This window comes from Anopheles stephensi, chromosome 3, assembly GCF_013141755.1.
Source record: "Anopheles stephensi strain Indian chromosome 3, UCI_ANSTEP_V1.0, whole genome shotgun sequence".
NCBI classification, from domain to species: domain Eukaryota; kingdom Metazoa; phylum Arthropoda; class Insecta; order Diptera; family Culicidae; genus Anopheles; species Anopheles stephensi.
This window is the reverse complement of record NC_050203.1, coordinates 42,378,514-42,395,200: the sequence shown is the minus strand read 5'-3', so window position 1 is coordinate 42,395,200 and position 16,687 is coordinate 42,378,514. Positions and strand designations below refer to the sequence as shown.

Genomic DNA, 16,687 nt, shown 5'->3' with positions numbered 1-16,687 from the left:
TCGACGACAAATCGGGTCTGGTACGCGCTTCACAACTCGCAACTCGCGAAATGGACGCTATATCACATAGTAATGCGTATGGAACGAAAGAATGCCTAGTTGTGTTGTTTGCAGGAGCAAATAACTAGACGGAGGGTGTCGTGTGCGATGACCGTTAGACCGCGTGATCTGCGGACCCGGTCTCGCAGGTAAATGCATCCGCATACTATTAACCCAAAAGCCTTGGTCATCAATAACTCTACAATATCATCTTCAACCGAGCATGCCCGGGATACCGAGGCCTTATGGCTATTGGACGGCATCTGTATCATAGATGCTTAATCATACGGATACGAGCGATCTAACTTAAGAATAATTTAAAAAAACCAGTCGGTCTTTTGAGAGATTATAGATTTGCATGGCTACGTGTAGAGGCGTTGCAGCACGTTGTTTGCCTTAATTAGGTTGTGCGGCAAAATTTGGAGAACATGGCGGAGCAGCAGCTTCACTCCTACCTATGGCAGCATAACCAAGGTAAATCTATACGGCGCATTGAGCCGCAAAGCTTCTCAGGCTTGCAAGAATGACAATGGCCATCATCACATGCCAGTTGAAGGTGGATGGAAAACTCTCTGGGCCTCAGGGCAATGGGCCTGCCTGGCTCCTTTTCAAGCGAGGCGTTAGAAGCCACCCGTGACTCGGAGGTGGAAACATCGGGGACCATCTTCTGTAGCTCAATCTAGATCCTATAGATTCTATGGTGACATAGACATAATTTGAGTGAGGATCTCCTATGTAGCAGAAGCTTACTGAAAGATCGAACGATCGAACGGCACCAAACCAAAGGGTTAAAGATTAACGAGCCGAAAACCAGCGGCCCTGCTAACGAACACTGATCTACGCAGAGGTGATGCAGGGATAGATGAACGCGCTTTTCGCATACGGAGCACTGGTGTGGAAGGAAAATGGATGGCTCCGGTAAGTTGATCATGTCCCACCCCGCAAATTCCTTTTAAGGCCGTCCACACGGACTGAGGAGGACGTGGTGGACCCAAATTGCCCGATAAGTAAGTAAGTATGTAGGTAAGTGAGTTCTGATACTAGAGTGCCCGTGTTGAGGATCGCACGAGGCCTCGAGCTTTTGCCCTTAGTATTTAGTGCCGCTACTGGATTGTTTTGGTTGCCGATTACTGCTCGAAGAATATTGTGCAGCAACAGCCCCAACTTAACCATAATACATGGGACAAGAAAGAAAAAACCTGAAAATTCAAATACACAAACTAGACGAAGAATAAGAAAGCGTCGTATGTGTTTTGCTTTAAACTTCGATACTTTCTAGGTGGTTGTTTTGTTGTTTTTGTTGTCTGTTTCATAAAGCATTTATTAAATAATACATTTCTACACATTCGGCGTTCCTGCATCGTCTGCCTTCTGCTTGTATCTCAACAACTGTTATCGATTTGCTATATGTACACCGTTTCGCTAACGTCTACTATGAACAATGCAAGTGCATGTATGCGGTTGTATTACACGTAGAGAAAAGAAAAATAAGAACGAATGGGCGAAGAAGCGCTGAACGATCTGACAGCTTACAGCTAAATACATAGTATAGTGTAGTGTGGTGTCGGTGTACATGTTTATACATATATAAACAGAAAGGATCTACCACGCCTGCTACGCTCACTACGATGGGCGCTTCTTATTGGCGCGCCCGCTTTCATTTTCTTCTCGGTTTTTTTTTACATTTTTCACTAAACACTAAACTGAACACGACTCTTTCGAGTATAAACGGGGTAAGTGGGGGGGGGGGGGGGGGTTGTTTTTCGTTTCGTTTCCTCTCCTTCTTCTTTACCACTTACTTAATCCCAATTTTTCGATATTGATTCTTCATCGAGCGAAGGGTTCGATGCGTTCCCGGTGGGAAGAACATTACTAACGCTACGCTATACGATCCTGTGTCTTTTTGTTGCTGCCCACTTGCTGGTAAGTTGTTTTCGGTTTCTTCCGTTTCAAGTGGTGCTAACGAAACCTTCTGGATGCGGAATGAATGAGCAGAGGGTAATGGGGGTCGGAAACACTGTCCCGTGGCGAACGTTCTAAAACTGGCTGTGCACGGTACATTACATCCTAAAACAGTGAGTGTGTGCTTGTGCCGTAATGCTAGAATAAAACTTGGAAATCGGTGCATCTACTACAGCTACACAATAAACAACAAAACGACTTGTGCACTGTTGCTGTTGCTGCTGTTGTTGTGGTCAGGTATGTGTCCGGTAGGGAAGATAGGGAAGATCTTGCAACTAAACGTTATAAATACACATCCACATCCGGTGTGAGTTGTATGTAAATTATATTTTCTGATTTTTTGGCATTCAAGCTTAGTTTCCCTCACACCACCACCTGCACCTTCGTTCCCTGTGGTTCTCCTTGCCTTGCCGTATCAAGAATGGAGCAGCCAAGGGAACGTTCGGTTAGATGGATTCTGACCGGTGTTTTCGTTTTGTTTATTTCTTTGTTTCTTTTCATATAAATTATTGTCCTTACAATACAATCCTTTCTACGGATACGAGGCGGTGCTTGGGTGAATAAAGTGAAGTAGTAAGGGAGACAAGAGAACAAGAAACACTAAAACAATTGCATCAACATCAACTCCACCTGTTGTTGTTGTTGTTGCCTGGTGCCTATTTACATGTCCAAACTCTCGACGAGTTGGTTGGTTCCAAAGAACAAAAACAAATAAAAAACAAGCAGGAGCCTAATGGATGACTACTATCTTGACCTACATAGAAACTATTATATTACACGTGTAGTACGAGCTACCTGGAGCTCGACATGTGACCGATGCCACCGGGAGCACGCTTTCAAGGGAATACAATGAGGAGATACACTACTGCTGTTGCCGTTGCTGCTGAAGTAGAGCACTTTCGTTACACATTTTTGCAATATCCTGCACTGAAGCGTCCACTTGTTCCACCTTCCAAACAGCAACAGCGTTGATTCGCGTTACCTTCTCTTGTAACGGGTACGGAATGAACGAGTAAAGTGTCTGCAAATCGCATTGCTCATCGCAGCGAGGAGGACTTACATTATGGTCGCTACCGTATGTTAGCAAAGTATTAAAGTACTCCTAGCTTATGGTGACGGGTGCCATCTGCTGCCTTTTTTTGTCTTGCCTGCTCGATGCCGCTAGCCTGCCTGCCCACCTGCCTGGCTGCCCTTGGCTGGCTAGGCCAGCCGTGCCCTCCTATATACTTATAATTTGTACCATCTGTTTACTAATAACAAATCGCCCACTCGCTGATCACACGCAGATTACGCACACACACACACACACTATCGCAAAGTTGTGTATGTGTGTGTTAGATAGTATAATTAAGTATGTGTTTTGTTATTTGCCTTTTGTTTGCCCAAGCCAACAAGGCTTGCTTTGTTTGTCATTTAACAGTTTAACAGTATAGTGCGCTACGTACGTTTATACTAAATCGTTCACAGTTTTACTTTTTGTCTTCTTAAATTTCTGGCTATTAGCCTATTAACCGACCAGCTCCTGTCGTGCGTCGTTTGATTATTAATTTAAAAAGGAGATAGCGCGGGTGTGTGTCTGTGTGTTTTAGGGGGGCTTTTTATATAGGAGTATTAGCAAAATGTGCTGTCTTTTTGTTTTTTTTTTCTACCGCAAACACGAGAAGCCAAAAAAAATGCTGCTTGAGTATTATAGTAAGGGAAATGTTCGATTTTTCACAACTGTTTTTCTTTTACACATAATTTAGTGTAATATGAGACAATGCTTGTATAGCGACGCTTGCGACTGCTTACGGATTTTATTTAAAAATGTTTTAAGTATTTTTATGTGCTTTGCTTTTCAAGTAGTAAATTGTTGGCAGCTGCTGTAGTTTCGGTGCGAACATTTTTTGTAACGAAAAATCTTTAACAAAACAATTAACAGACCGATTAAAGTCACAAAAACGAAGCAATTTGCATTGAAATCACTCAGGGGAATGTTTTAAATAAATAGCCAAGCGTTTCAGGCACGTTATGCAACGTTGCTATCATACAGTAGCATATTGGCTCTTTCAGCTAGCGACTATGGAACATTGGAAACCCCCGTCAACTCTTCAACCAACTTGAATGCGACATTTCTCCCAACTGTTTGCAACGTTCCACAGCGTGTTTGCAACATTCCGCTACTCAGTTGAAACATTCCCCTGAGCGATTGAAAAGATCCTTTCCATCGAACGAAACCCTCCTACAGCAAAATGGGTCAAATTCGAAGCATCAAAATCACCCGCCCATGTACGGATGGTATTTGGATGTGATAATAGATAATGGGAAAATGTTTTGGCACGCACCAGCCAGCGCTCAGCCCAACGAGACAGATGAGTATGCAAAGTTTATACATGGCTGCACATGTTTACGTCCTAACGATCGCAGAACGGTTCTTCTAACTATACAACTGCGTCGACCGCTTCAATCAAGCCTACCCCATGCGTATACACTAGTATCCCAAAGCAGCGAATGCAGGAATTGACCACCGGTCCAGAGTCCAGGGTCTTCCCTGCTTAGGCTGCAGCTGCTCGTTTGTGCAATCACAACGGACGACGGAACGGTTACAATCGGAAGTACATCAACACGATCACACAATAAAAAAGGGGAGGGAAAATCCGCCTTTACACGCACCACACGGTGGCCAACAGATGGATTTCGAGTTTTGTAATGTTCAATCTTCCTGAGGAAAATCAAGGCAAAACTCCAAAAACCATTGTTGGGACGTCCCCGTCAGTGGTCAGTGCGTGCGTGCGGAATGGAGCGTCCGTTTCCGTTACGCTGCTCGCACTAACACGCACACTGTTGCTACTTTTAGTGGAATGAATTGACGGAGTATTTGTGAGTGTGTGAGAGTGTTTGTATGTGTGTGCTTTTGTTTGTTTTTGCTACGAATGGGACAACACATTTTCTAGCATTACCCCCGCTTTCTTAACATTACCTTTGCCCGCGCGTTGGATGGCCGGAAGAGCGCAGGACTTTGGGGACATGGCTTACCGACGAAGAACCAAAAGGGTTTTGGCCCGAGGATTACAGGGACGCGTACAGCTCGAACCGATGGTGGCGCTGAAAGTAGCGCCTCAGATAGCCTGCCTGCCCGTACTCGACCGGCAGCGGTCGATCGGGCGCGGGCAGTGCCATCGCCACCGGAGGCATCGCGTATCATTCGTGTAGGTTTTTGCTGAGCAGCAGGTTGTTGTGATGCCCGGACAGGTGGCGCACCAGCTCCTGCAGCGTCTCGAAGTACAGTGTGCAGAAGCAGCAGGTGTACCGGCCACCCGCTTCCGGCGAATTGATTATGTTCCGGTGCACCGAGCACAGATGCTTGAGCAGGTGGGCCTTCTGCTTGAACATTGCCACACACAGCCGACACGCGAACGGTTTCTCCCCCGTGTGGACGCGCAGATGCGTCTTCAGGTTCCAGGACATACCGAACTGTTTGCCACAGTACTCACAGCGATATTCGCGTACCGGGGTGTTGCCGCTGCCTAAACCGCCGCCGCCTCCTCCTCCTCCTCCTCCCGTTGCAACTCCACCGCCTCCACTGGCCGCAGATCCGGAGCCTGAGCCTGCCAGACTGCTGGCGGCGCTGCCGCCACTACCGCCACAGCCTCCACTGCCTCCGGACCGAGCGCTCAGGACCGCTTCCGCCTGGCTGCTCTCGAAGTTTTTCATCTGCTGTATCAGCTCGGCAGGGCTGGTGTCCGTGTTGGCGCTGGCCGCATGCAGATACGGCACGGCCAGCAGATCCGCCGGGCCACCGGGCAAGGCGGCCAGCGCTGCTGACGGCCAAGGGTACACGAACGGGGCGACCGCGAGCTTGTTGTCCGCGCTCGGTGGACGTATCCGGTTGTTGTTATTGCTGCTCGTGTTGTTGTTGTTGTTGTTATTGCTGGACGAATGGTTAGTACTGAGGGCCGCAATGTCGGTGGGACGGGGTGTACCAGGTGAACCGGGTCTGGCATCTAAGGTGAAGCGAAGCGAGAAGGAACATAATAATTGTTAACGAGGCATCTAACGATCGGTTCCTGCAGGGGTGACCGGCAGGACCACCTTGGTGCTTTGGTGGACTTGACCTACCTGGCAGGTACGTCGGTGGCGCAGAGAGGAAGCACTTGCGTGTTCGAAGGTCCTCCAAATAGCTAGGCACAAACGGTGGGTTCTGTGCCGGCGAGTTGTGAAATCCGGGCCGTCGCTTCCGGTGCGGCGTCACAACATAATTGTCCGGCGAACCGTGAAGCAGCTCGTGCTCGAGCGGCTTTAACGATTCGGCATCCGAGTGGATGTAGTACGCTTTCCGCTTGGTGCGAAACGGGTCCAAGTATCGCGGTGGTAGCAGATTCTGAAGGGAGAAACCGAACCAATGGTCAGTGATTCCAGTGCCCTGAGCTGACCAAACCCCGTCACTTACCTTCGTCGGTGCGTTGCCTATCGTTTCAACGTCAATGTTAGCATCGTCCGAATCACCGTCCTGGTGCTGCTGCTGCTGCTGCTGCTGCTGCTTCACGATCGACAGATTGACAGGGTCGGACGAGCTGCGCCTTCGGCTGCGCATTGAATCACTTCCACCGGCACTGTTGGGCGTTCGGCTGGTGGCCTCGGCACGTGCCTCTTCGTCCACCAGGTCGCGATCCTCCACGTCCAGCTCGAAGTCTTCGTCGTCGTCCGGATCGGGATCGCATGCGCTGCTACCGCTATGCCGCGCCGACGGAGTTCTTCGGTCCACCGTCGACGTGCGGGAAGCTTCGACCGTACCGTCTCCTCCCCTGCTGCTACTCGATTCGCTTCGGGCCTCGCCCGCCGTACTGCCACCCTCATCCCCCACGATCCCACTCCCTCCACCGCCCGCGGCACTCCCACCACCGTCGTCCTCGTCGTGTCGGTTGATTTGCTGCAGGTTGTTGTTGCTCTTGATGATGGCCTCCTCGACCTCGTCCATGTAATCGGCTTCTTCGTGGTCTCCGCCATCCTCCGAGCTGCCCGCTGAATGGTGCTCCCGTTTCACCCGTATCTTACGGCTGGCCGGACTGTCGTCCCGGGACCCCGAATGGTCCTGGCTTTTCGTGCGCCTTCGCCGATGATCCAGTGCGCCGATGCCCTCATTTCGGTTGATATCCACCAAGGGCTCTGACTTTTGTGATTCTGAAAGGTAAGAAGCGTGCAACCGTTAGCCCGCCGGGGACGTGAAGTAAAGTCCGTGGCCTACGCCCACTCCACTTACCACTGTCATTGGAGCAATCGGAGTTTTTCCATATGCTGGGCTTAATTTGTAGTAACGCTAGGAGATCTTGCAGGTGGTGTACCTCGTTCGCGGGCACGTACACTTGGCCGGAGTACAGGAAATCGAGCAGCAGCCGGAAGTAGCATACCTGCACGTCCGGAAAGTAGACGGTGGTTTCGCCCTCCAGAATTGGAGTCTCTTCTAAAATCATGCTGTAGCGGATGTAGAGTAATCAAAAGGGGTGTGTAAGAGCGATTGACAAAACATTCATTCGGGGGATGCGAGGTGTCTCGTACCGTATGAGTGGACTGGCCGCAGCCAGTACCAGCTTGTGTGCTCGAACAGTCTCCTTGCCATCGCAGATGAGTAGAAGGTCTGTCGCATGCTCTCCGCGAAATGCTGCACCAATTTCCTGGAGTATGCACTCGCCGTGTTTGCTATAGTGCAGCATCAGCATTCTAACTGTAAGCGGGATAGAAGTAATGATTTATAAATACCAGATCCTTCTTATTACTTATCAGGTTAGCAAAATAGATCGAGCAGATTTTATCTTCATTCGGTATTCGGGGGAAACATATTAAATGAGATTGAATAAATGTAAGAGAACATGATCATAGATTTGCAACATTAGCAGTTGGTATTGTAGCTACCGTTAGTAAGAACAATTCAAGAGATTCCTGCACATTGGCTCGTTGAAATCCATTCTCAGTCAGTCAAACCGTAGTCCGTATGTGGACACACCACTTGCCGCGTGTATCTGTACACACATATATTTGTTCCACTCTGGTGCACCATGCAGCCACAAACCATCTTCCGTTGCATTTCGGTGTACGTACGTTTATCACCATCGAAGCAGGCGCACGCGTATTACTTCCCCGGTGTACGCATCGTAACAGCAAAACAATGAGGTGAGCAGCAGCTACATGCTGTTGTACCGCAATCGACAAATTGCGCGCGTACAAATGCCGACCCAATGTCATCGTAGGCCGCTGCCAGAAGTACAAACACAAGGCGAACAGCACACGCACAAGAAGGGGGTTGGCTTGCTTGTACCTTCTTTTTTTTTGTTTTGTTTGCGGAGGTTATTGGGGCCCATTGATATGCAACATATAGGAATGACCATGTTGGACACCATGTCCGAAAAACCGACTGTCCCCTATCCTGAAGGACTCAAAGGTCATGCGCCTTTGGAGTTTAGTGTATTATGCAATGCCACATGACGCATCGATCGTAGTCGACGGGTCGTTGCCATGGGACGACTTATGAATGTCACACACACTCAAAATCACATTCCTCTCATGGTCATGGATTGCACACCGGCGGCATTGGCCTTCCTCATTCGTTCGGTTTTATCGCGTTTCGCGGGACCTTCCTTCTTGCCCCACAGCTCCACAGTGCTGTTTTGGGACATTCGTCGCCAAATTGGTGAAAACGCGCTCTCCTAAAGCTTCACGAGTGTTTGCTGGTGGTAGACGTGACCGTGAAACGCACACCGTCGTCGCCGTCGTCGTCGTCGTCATCCTGTGTGATCGCGACAGCATAGACCCGATCGGTGGGCATAGGAGCGTGGAGCACGCGCGTTCGCTTTCGTGACACGCTTGTCCTTCGGCGCGGTTACGTCGGTGTCGTAACGCACGCACGTCCGTGCCTCTCGCTCTCTCGCTCTCTGTAGGGATCTCTCTCTTGGTACGTAAATTCGAAAGTCACTCTGTAATCAGAGTCACAAGCGCTATTCGTGCCCGTACGATCGCCTCACTGAAACTGTCACACGGCCTGGTGTCGATCGGTGGCACGCTCTCTAGCCATAAAGGACGTTGGATTAAAGCCACGTCCATCTGCAGGGCTAGCTGGCCAAACTCGAAGCACCACACACGACCTTCAGGATAGAGAACGCTTTCAAGGGTTTGACATTATTTGGAAGTTGAAAAGGCGGGGGGAGACATGGTAAGGCAATCCGGAAGTAAGGAAAGAAGGACACATGATCGCAGAGTCGCGTCCGTCCGTCTCCCTGCTCGGTAGAGCCGTCTGTCTTTCATCAACTCAAATGCCCACCTACTTGCGTGTTTATGTGGCAACGTACACGCACACAACGTACGGCATGCAGCACCCAGCAGCTCTCGCAGCGTACCGGTGAGTCAAGTCCAAGGTCAGAGTAAGCCTTGGCGAAGAGGAAATGCTTTGAAGCGAGACGAACAATACACAAATACAGCGCGTGGAGAGTGTGCGTTCTTCCCCGCGATCTTTTCACCAACTGCGCCAAATTTAAGATCCACGGACCCACCCGCACCCTCGTTCCCCATCATCTTTTCGTCCTCCTTTTCCTGCCACCATCGCCGACCCGATGATGCCTAATGTCTGCGGTATTTACGTTCCAGACGCACGCAAAGGCACACTCTTCTCCTCGTGCACTTCATGCATGATCGTCATCTCTCCGTACACTTGGCGACCATTGTGTGTTTGCATTTTTGTGTAGGTAAATCTTTCTTTTTGTTGGAACTTGGGGGAAGATTCATTTTGCGTTGAATAAGAACTTTACATGAATTACTATTCTTGAGGGGATTTTGGAAAGTTTAGCAGCGTGCAACGTGTGAAACCCTTGGCAACCATTACGCACTCTATGATGAAATGCACAGATGAACTATGAACAGCATGCTGCTCACAGCAGTTGAGTATTGGACGGTAGTAACCAATGACGAGTGAAGTGAAAGTTAGCAGTTCGTTAGTCCTTGAAACGATTCGCATCACTTCTTGTAAGCTCTCCGAAATGATTTTCGATTTGTGAGAACGAATATTATTCGAATACACATTCGGAAAATATTTCTGTTGCGTAAGTTCCCGGTGTATCCGCCGCCATCGCGATTCAACTTTCGGACTCGTTGTAAAGTCAGATCCAATAAAGAATCCCAGTTCTTTTGGGCCGGAAAACATGAAGATAGAACGAAGTGCCACCATATCGTCTTTAAGGTCGATCAATCCGTGCGTATGGAACTATGCCAATGGACCAGTTAATAAACAGGAACTATAATATAGGTCCCTTTCCGATCACGAGCAATGAAAATTCTATACTATTCTTTGACAGTATGAGCAATACGAAAAGCTTATATATGTTCTGTAAAGAACTATAAAAAAAAATTTATAGAATTGGAACTATAATTAGATTTAGAAGTTCGGGATGCATGAAGTGAAACGGCTGAATTCCAAAAGCTCATCCTCGAAGTGCTTCGATGCCGCTGCACACCACTTAGCACATTCTATTATGATAATTCACACATTAATAATTGATGAAATTGGAATGGCCGCCTTATGCACGAAGGTGAATGTACTATTGGATGCTGCAAATGCATCACTTTGTGAAGGATGCATTCGTATGGATTGGCTAAAAATTGGCTAAAATATTTAAGCCTTGAGTTTCTCATCAAAAAAGCACACCCCAAACCTCAAACCTAAATCTGAATTTCGTGAACAGAATCGTTCAAGGTCACACGCCGCAGGGCTCTCTCACACTCTGTGTTCGATGAAGTCTGGCAGGCCCTCTGGTCGAGAAAGGGGCAAACATCAGGGGCGCACCCGACCAGACCCAGACAGAACAGCGGGAAAGGAAATACTTTCCATTCGAAGGCTGCCAACCGCCAGCCATATCAGCAGCACACCGTCGGTTTGCTTTTACTTTACTCGCGACCGAGAGTGCCGCCGAGCGTTCTGTTTTTTTTTTTCGCATTCCCACCACGACCGTCCTGACGGCGATCTTTGATTTCCTCTATGATTATGTTTTTTGGGGGGTATGGATGATTTATTCGCACAATTCGCAAACACATACATAGCAGCATTCCACACGCACACGTTGATGGTTCGATTGGATTAGCTAAGTGGAGTAGTGGCAGTGACGGCGAGTGGCAAATGGATGTCAACCCTGCGGTAGCCTATTAACCGGTTTATGTGCGTTCATTACACACACGATCATCTCACTCTTTCTCTCGTACGTGCTGTGTTGCTCTCGTTTCTCCATCTCCGCGGCAGTCCGCTTTATTTCCCTTTTTTGTGATGCATTCACTGGCACCGCTTGCTTAGATTGCAAACCCTTGTTCTGACAGTTTAAATTTGACTAACACATCGTATCAGCACGAGAAAGGTAATGCATATAAAAAAAACACACACACACACACACATGCACATCAACACGTGTAGGTCACCCATTCTTTCGCAGCCACCATCATCGAACATGGGTTTGGAGGAATAGCTCTTGCACGAATGAATCACAACGGATTGGACGACTTTAAACGCCGACGGGTGGGCTGCTGCTGGATTCTGATTAGAAGACGGAACTTCGACGACTGCTGCCGAAGTCGAGAAAAGCAATGGTAGGCAGAGGGAAACGATCGTTCTAGGCGAAGTTCGCTTCATCAACGCACAAAAAATATCACCGACATTATCGAGGCCCAATTTGGCAAACGTGGAAAAGTTTCGCACGGGGGCCCAACAATCGGTGGCAAGAAAATCATAGCTAACCCATCAACTCTACCCACCCAAATGCTTCATTTCTTCGCTTTACTTCTCGCGTGTGTTTGTGTATGTGCGCGGATCAGAAGCAGACAGGAAACCCTACCCTTTCGCAACGCTGCCGCAATTTCGGAGTGAGCAACATGTGAGATTGTTGCACAAGCTGAACGAAGAGTGAGAGTGGAAAGAAGAAGCGAGCTGTCCAGGGGGAGGGGGGAGGGTGTTGACAAAGGGAAACGGGTGGAAAGGAGGTGCGCTTCACCACACACCGTTGGGTCTGGTCCGCGCAACAGCCAGACTTTCACGGTTTGCACCGACTTTTCAAGGTCACACATTCTCTCGTTTCGTTGCTGTTGCTGCTTCTTTATCGTCTCTTTCCTTTCGGCGCGCTGTGCACCGAACGCGCAGAAAAAAAGGAACACTTAGCCAGCGTGCCTCAGACAAGCGCTCTCTTCGCACGACTTAGACGCACCAGACACCCTGCTTCCCTGTTGTTCCACCATTTCCGCGGGCTCTTCTGGCGCGTCTTGCTGCCGGATAAATTTTTGCATTTTCTTCTGTCTCTCTGCGATGTGCAGAGGCCCTGTTCTTCGCGGAACTTTCGTGTGTGTGTGTGTGTGTGTGCGTGCTTTTTTGCCCAATCTTCTATTCAAATCCCTTTCTCTCCCTCGCGACCCCATTCCGTCATTGCCGCCCTTATCTGTTGGGCCGATGCGCGCGTAGTAGAGATGCAGAGAGATTATACCCTCTTGGCGATTATTTCACTCTCCATGGCCTGCTGCGGCTGCTGCTGTGTCTGGACTTTTTCCTTTTCTTTAGACATTTCGTTTTCGTTTCGCAAAACCTATCCATCTTGCAGGTCGCATTTCCCGAAGCTTACCCCCCCTTCCATCACCATCCCATCAGATGGCTTCGTTCTGATCGGTGCGGATGATCGAGAATGCAAGAGCAGAAGAGAAAAAAAAACACTTCAGAAGACTGACCGCATGTTGCGGAACCGGTTTACCCTGGGCTGACATTTCTTTACTTCAACGCACCGCGCAGAGAAAAGTGCTGAAGGAGAGTTGCCCTGGATTTGTTTTGCACGCGTGTATGTGTGTGTTTTTTAGGCTCGACTTTAGTGCTATTTTTAATGCAATTGTCTGGTCCGATTTTCGATTGCTGCTGTAAGGTGAATATATGCCACATATATGCCGCTTTTGAAAGTATAAAAACCTTGGTGAATTTTGGCTAAGTCTGTATTGACAGGTTAGGGAACTATTTACTATAAAAGTTTTAACCATGAAGATTGTTTGCCTTAAAGCACTAGAAAGTATTTTTAATACATGTTCGACATTTTCCACGATCGTGTTGTCCTTCGATTTCTGCATGTTGATGTATATAGTAGGGGGTAAAATTAAGCCTAGGAAGTCAGTAATGGCAGTCCGACACTTTGCGGAGTTTTAGTGTTAAATCTGGAGAAAAAATATGAAAAAACTGCAGACTCCCTAGTTCAAAAGTACTACGCTAACATTTAATCACATGTACAAAAATGTGATACCTGTTGCCTTTTGCTACATACGACCAGTGATCTTGATGTGACCGATAAGTGTTTTCATAGATCATCGTTAACTGAAGTGTTTTCATTCCTGTTAAAATTGAAAGTATCAAATCAGAATGTATTTATGAGTTCCTCTTTCCTTATTATATGGTAACAAGAATGGTCCTACCGAGAGGAGACTTCGAAATATAGCAACGTCTCTCCGCAACAGACTTGGCAAACTTTAACTTGATAAATTCTGAGACTGAGAGTCTACAATCTGCATCAATACTAGATTTATAGTATGATTTTTGTACATGCTGCATCTTTTAGCAAACGTATAAGTTTGTCTCAAGAATTTATGAGCAACTGTGAGCTGGACAGTTTAATAAGGAAATAGAATAAACCATTAAAATAAAAATATTAAATTAAAGGACACAAATAACGTAGAATATCTATATCTTTTAACCTTCTACAATGGCACTTCGTGTACGAAATTCCCATTTGTGAGAAACAGTTTATAGTGATTTTTGCCATGTGGATTGCTAACGTCCACAGGTACCACCACTGTATTTCGACTTGCGATTATCTTCTACGTGGTAAATCGATTCCGTCCGATAGCAGCAGCAGCTAGCACAGTAAACGCCGAACAACTCGCCCTGCCGTGCCGTGACGATCATTTTAAACACCCTTTTTTGCGGCCGGAGATACACACATCTGTTCGATGAACGCGACCAACTCGGACGCAAAAGGAACGAAATTCTAATGAAGCACCCAAGTACACGCACCGAATTAACGTCCAGCCAACGGCCAGTTCGAAATCCCCGGCACTCATTTGCAAAACTCATTGAACGGTCAATTTAGTAGCTGGCCTAACTCACATCGACAGCTTCTCTCCTTTACCGTATCGTATCGCTGTTGCGCATCGAGAATCGCGTTTCGACGCCCCCGGTCCAAAATTACGAATGCAATTGTTTTGCATCGCATCTCGTCAATTCGAGCCCCGTGTGTGCTACCAAGAAGGTCCTGGGGTTCTGTGTTTCTCCGCTCAGCTGGTACTGGCCCTCGCTTTGCTTCCTACTTGAGTGTGCGCCCGCGAAAAATGCTTGCTCGCAAAGGGGAGGGCATGGCGAATGGAATTAGAATTTCATACCATTTTCAAACCTACCGGCCGAATCGAGCACCCGCGCACACCAATTGGATTGCATCGAAGCGCAATCACGCCGCGGGTTGCAATGACTAAAATTGGATCTGTTCCTTCCCCGCGTCAGTGATTTTTTTTTTTTTGCTGTTGTTTATTTCACGGAGCCATTTGCCCCGTTCGTATATCTCCAACGTTCTAGGTGTGGCAAGACTTGGGCCGGGAGATATGGCCGGGGAACAGGCGGTTGGTAGGTACCGCTGCCATCATCCAGCAGCTGCTGGTACCGTCACCACCACCATTCAACAGTGGAAAAAAGTGGGAATTAAAATATTTTGCAGGCGAGCACGGGCAGAAGAAACATGAAAGCGTCCCGCTCGTCTCAAAGGGCACGCAGCACGCGGCAAAAAAGCAATTGCTGCGTACCAGCTTGGAAAGTGTTGCATTAGCGACGGCACACAACAAATACGTCAAAAAATACACCCATTAGGCATTGGTAAACCTACCAATTCGTAGGAGGACCAACCCACACTGCCACCGATGGCAACACATCGTCGGCAACTCCAGCAACTCGAGCTCCGATTCCAACTCCGGCCGATCGGTGGTTCCCTTGCCTTCTCTCTCTCTCTCTATCCCTCGCCCTCTCTCTTGTTCTCTCACTCTCGCTCTGCGCTTTCGATCGGTTGACGCGCTTGGGGAACACGTGGGAAAGCGACGATCGAGTGCATGTACCTAAGGTAAAAACGAGTCACCGTTTGTTCAATGGCGCATTGCACGCTTCCCTGGAGTGTCGAGCGTTATGTAACGTTGTGCAACGAATAACAATAACACCGGTGAAGCTGCAAACGGTTGCCATTTTTCCCCTGGCCCATGCAAATCATGCTTATCGTTGGCAACAAAGATATTGATCACTTTCCCCGTCAGCTGAGATTCGGTTTGTTGTGAAACTGTGTCTCTGATTTGCTTATATTAGCGCTCAGCACACTTCAAACGACGGGAAACGAGTTACATACTGGTTTGATTGCAGTGCCAAGTGTAAAGTTTGCCGCAAAATAATTATCGTAGCTATTCCTGTCCTCAGTAGGGTAGTGCAGGACGCAAACAAGCGGAGTGTCGAACATTAGAATGGTAAAGTGTGCTGTACCTCGGTTGACCGGATAACTAAACACACGCACACACACACACACACACTTCCACTTTAAGTAGTCAGAATGATCGATATAGAACTGGGACACGCCGGTGGGGGCATATGGGCAAAGCCATCCCACCAAGCTACTCCCACAATTCATTTAAAACAATCCAGAAGATTGTTTGCCGTTGCAAGATCTTAGCTCACTGGAACTGCGCTGAACTATTGCCGTGACATTTTGACACACGCAAGTCGCACGGCAAGCGAAACTGAGCCACTAACTAAGCCTGTTTGTAAAGTACTTCCCGTTGCTACTGGACAAACGATCGCAGATAGATTTCACCTGATGTGTTAACGATCGATATTACTTCATTTCACCCACCCGGCGCCAAAAGATGCTGGAAGAAGCTTGAAGTAGCAAGCCTGTTACTCAGCTAGTGTAGATGGAATCACGTTTCAACTTATGGCTTATAAAAAAACATTCTCATTGTGTACTCCCTTCCTTTCACTTTGCACAGAACGTGGGTTTGAACTGCATGCAACGGGTGGAGCGGGGAGTTGAAGGTGGCACGTGCACGGGGGAAAGCGGTTTTTTTGTGAGTACGCTGCTGCAAGATGGAGCGAGATGCCGAGAATGACATAGCAGTGCAAGCCGTTTCGCACCATGATTACGCCATCGGGGTTTCTTCTCACATTCCCATCATTAGAATCGAAATGTGCAGCGTCTTGCACTGTATTTATTTATGTAAGGCATTGGAGATGGTTGGCGATCAAGACGGCATCATTTATTTCTGCAGCTAGGATAAATGATCCGTATTTTTGAAGATCACCCCGGTGTCTACGGTATCGGACAGCAGAACACAAAAGATATGTTCTTCTGCATTTTGCGTTGCAAGACAATGCTGACTATTCTGCCGAACAGCATGTACCATTGTTCTTGCTATACGAACATACGGAAAGTGCACGGCAATTAGGAGACCCTTACAGCCCACAATGGAGACGCATGGCCGGCTATGAGGTGTCGGTGATAAACCGGAACCCACGTCCAGAAACCGGAATAGTCGATCTGATTCCCACGAATGACTTCATCGATAGAACGGTATTAGCATGATTCACATGCATACCGAAAGACTCGCAACAAAGGGATCGATATGCAGTTGT

At 47.9% G+C, this 16,687-nt stretch overlaps 1 protein-coding gene across 3 annotated transcripts in view; it reads right to left on the bottom strand.

Moving 5' to 3' along the window:
- Positions 1 to 1,325: 1,325 nt before the first annotated feature.
- LOC118512374 (transcription factor Ken 1) overlaps positions 1,326 to 16,687 on the bottom strand; it is a 38,339-nt gene continuing 22,977 nt past the window's right edge. For all 3 annotated transcript variants that reach the window (XM_036056726.1, XM_036056725.1, XM_036056727.1), the window contains exons 3-7: positions 7,537 to 7,702; positions 7,241 to 7,452; positions 6,431 to 7,161; positions 6,100 to 6,361; positions 1,326 to 5,984 (exon numbers count right to left, since the gene is read on the bottom strand). In XM_036056726.1, coding sequence (XP_035912619.1) covers positions 5,182 to 5,984; positions 6,100 to 6,361; positions 6,431 to 7,161; positions 7,241 to 7,452; positions 7,537 to 7,702 — 2,174 coding nt within the window. In that variant the 3' untranslated portion in view covers positions 1,326 to 5,181. The remainder of the gene's footprint in view (positions 5,985 to 6,099; positions 6,362 to 6,430; positions 7,162 to 7,240; positions 7,453 to 7,536; positions 7,703 to 16,687) is intronic.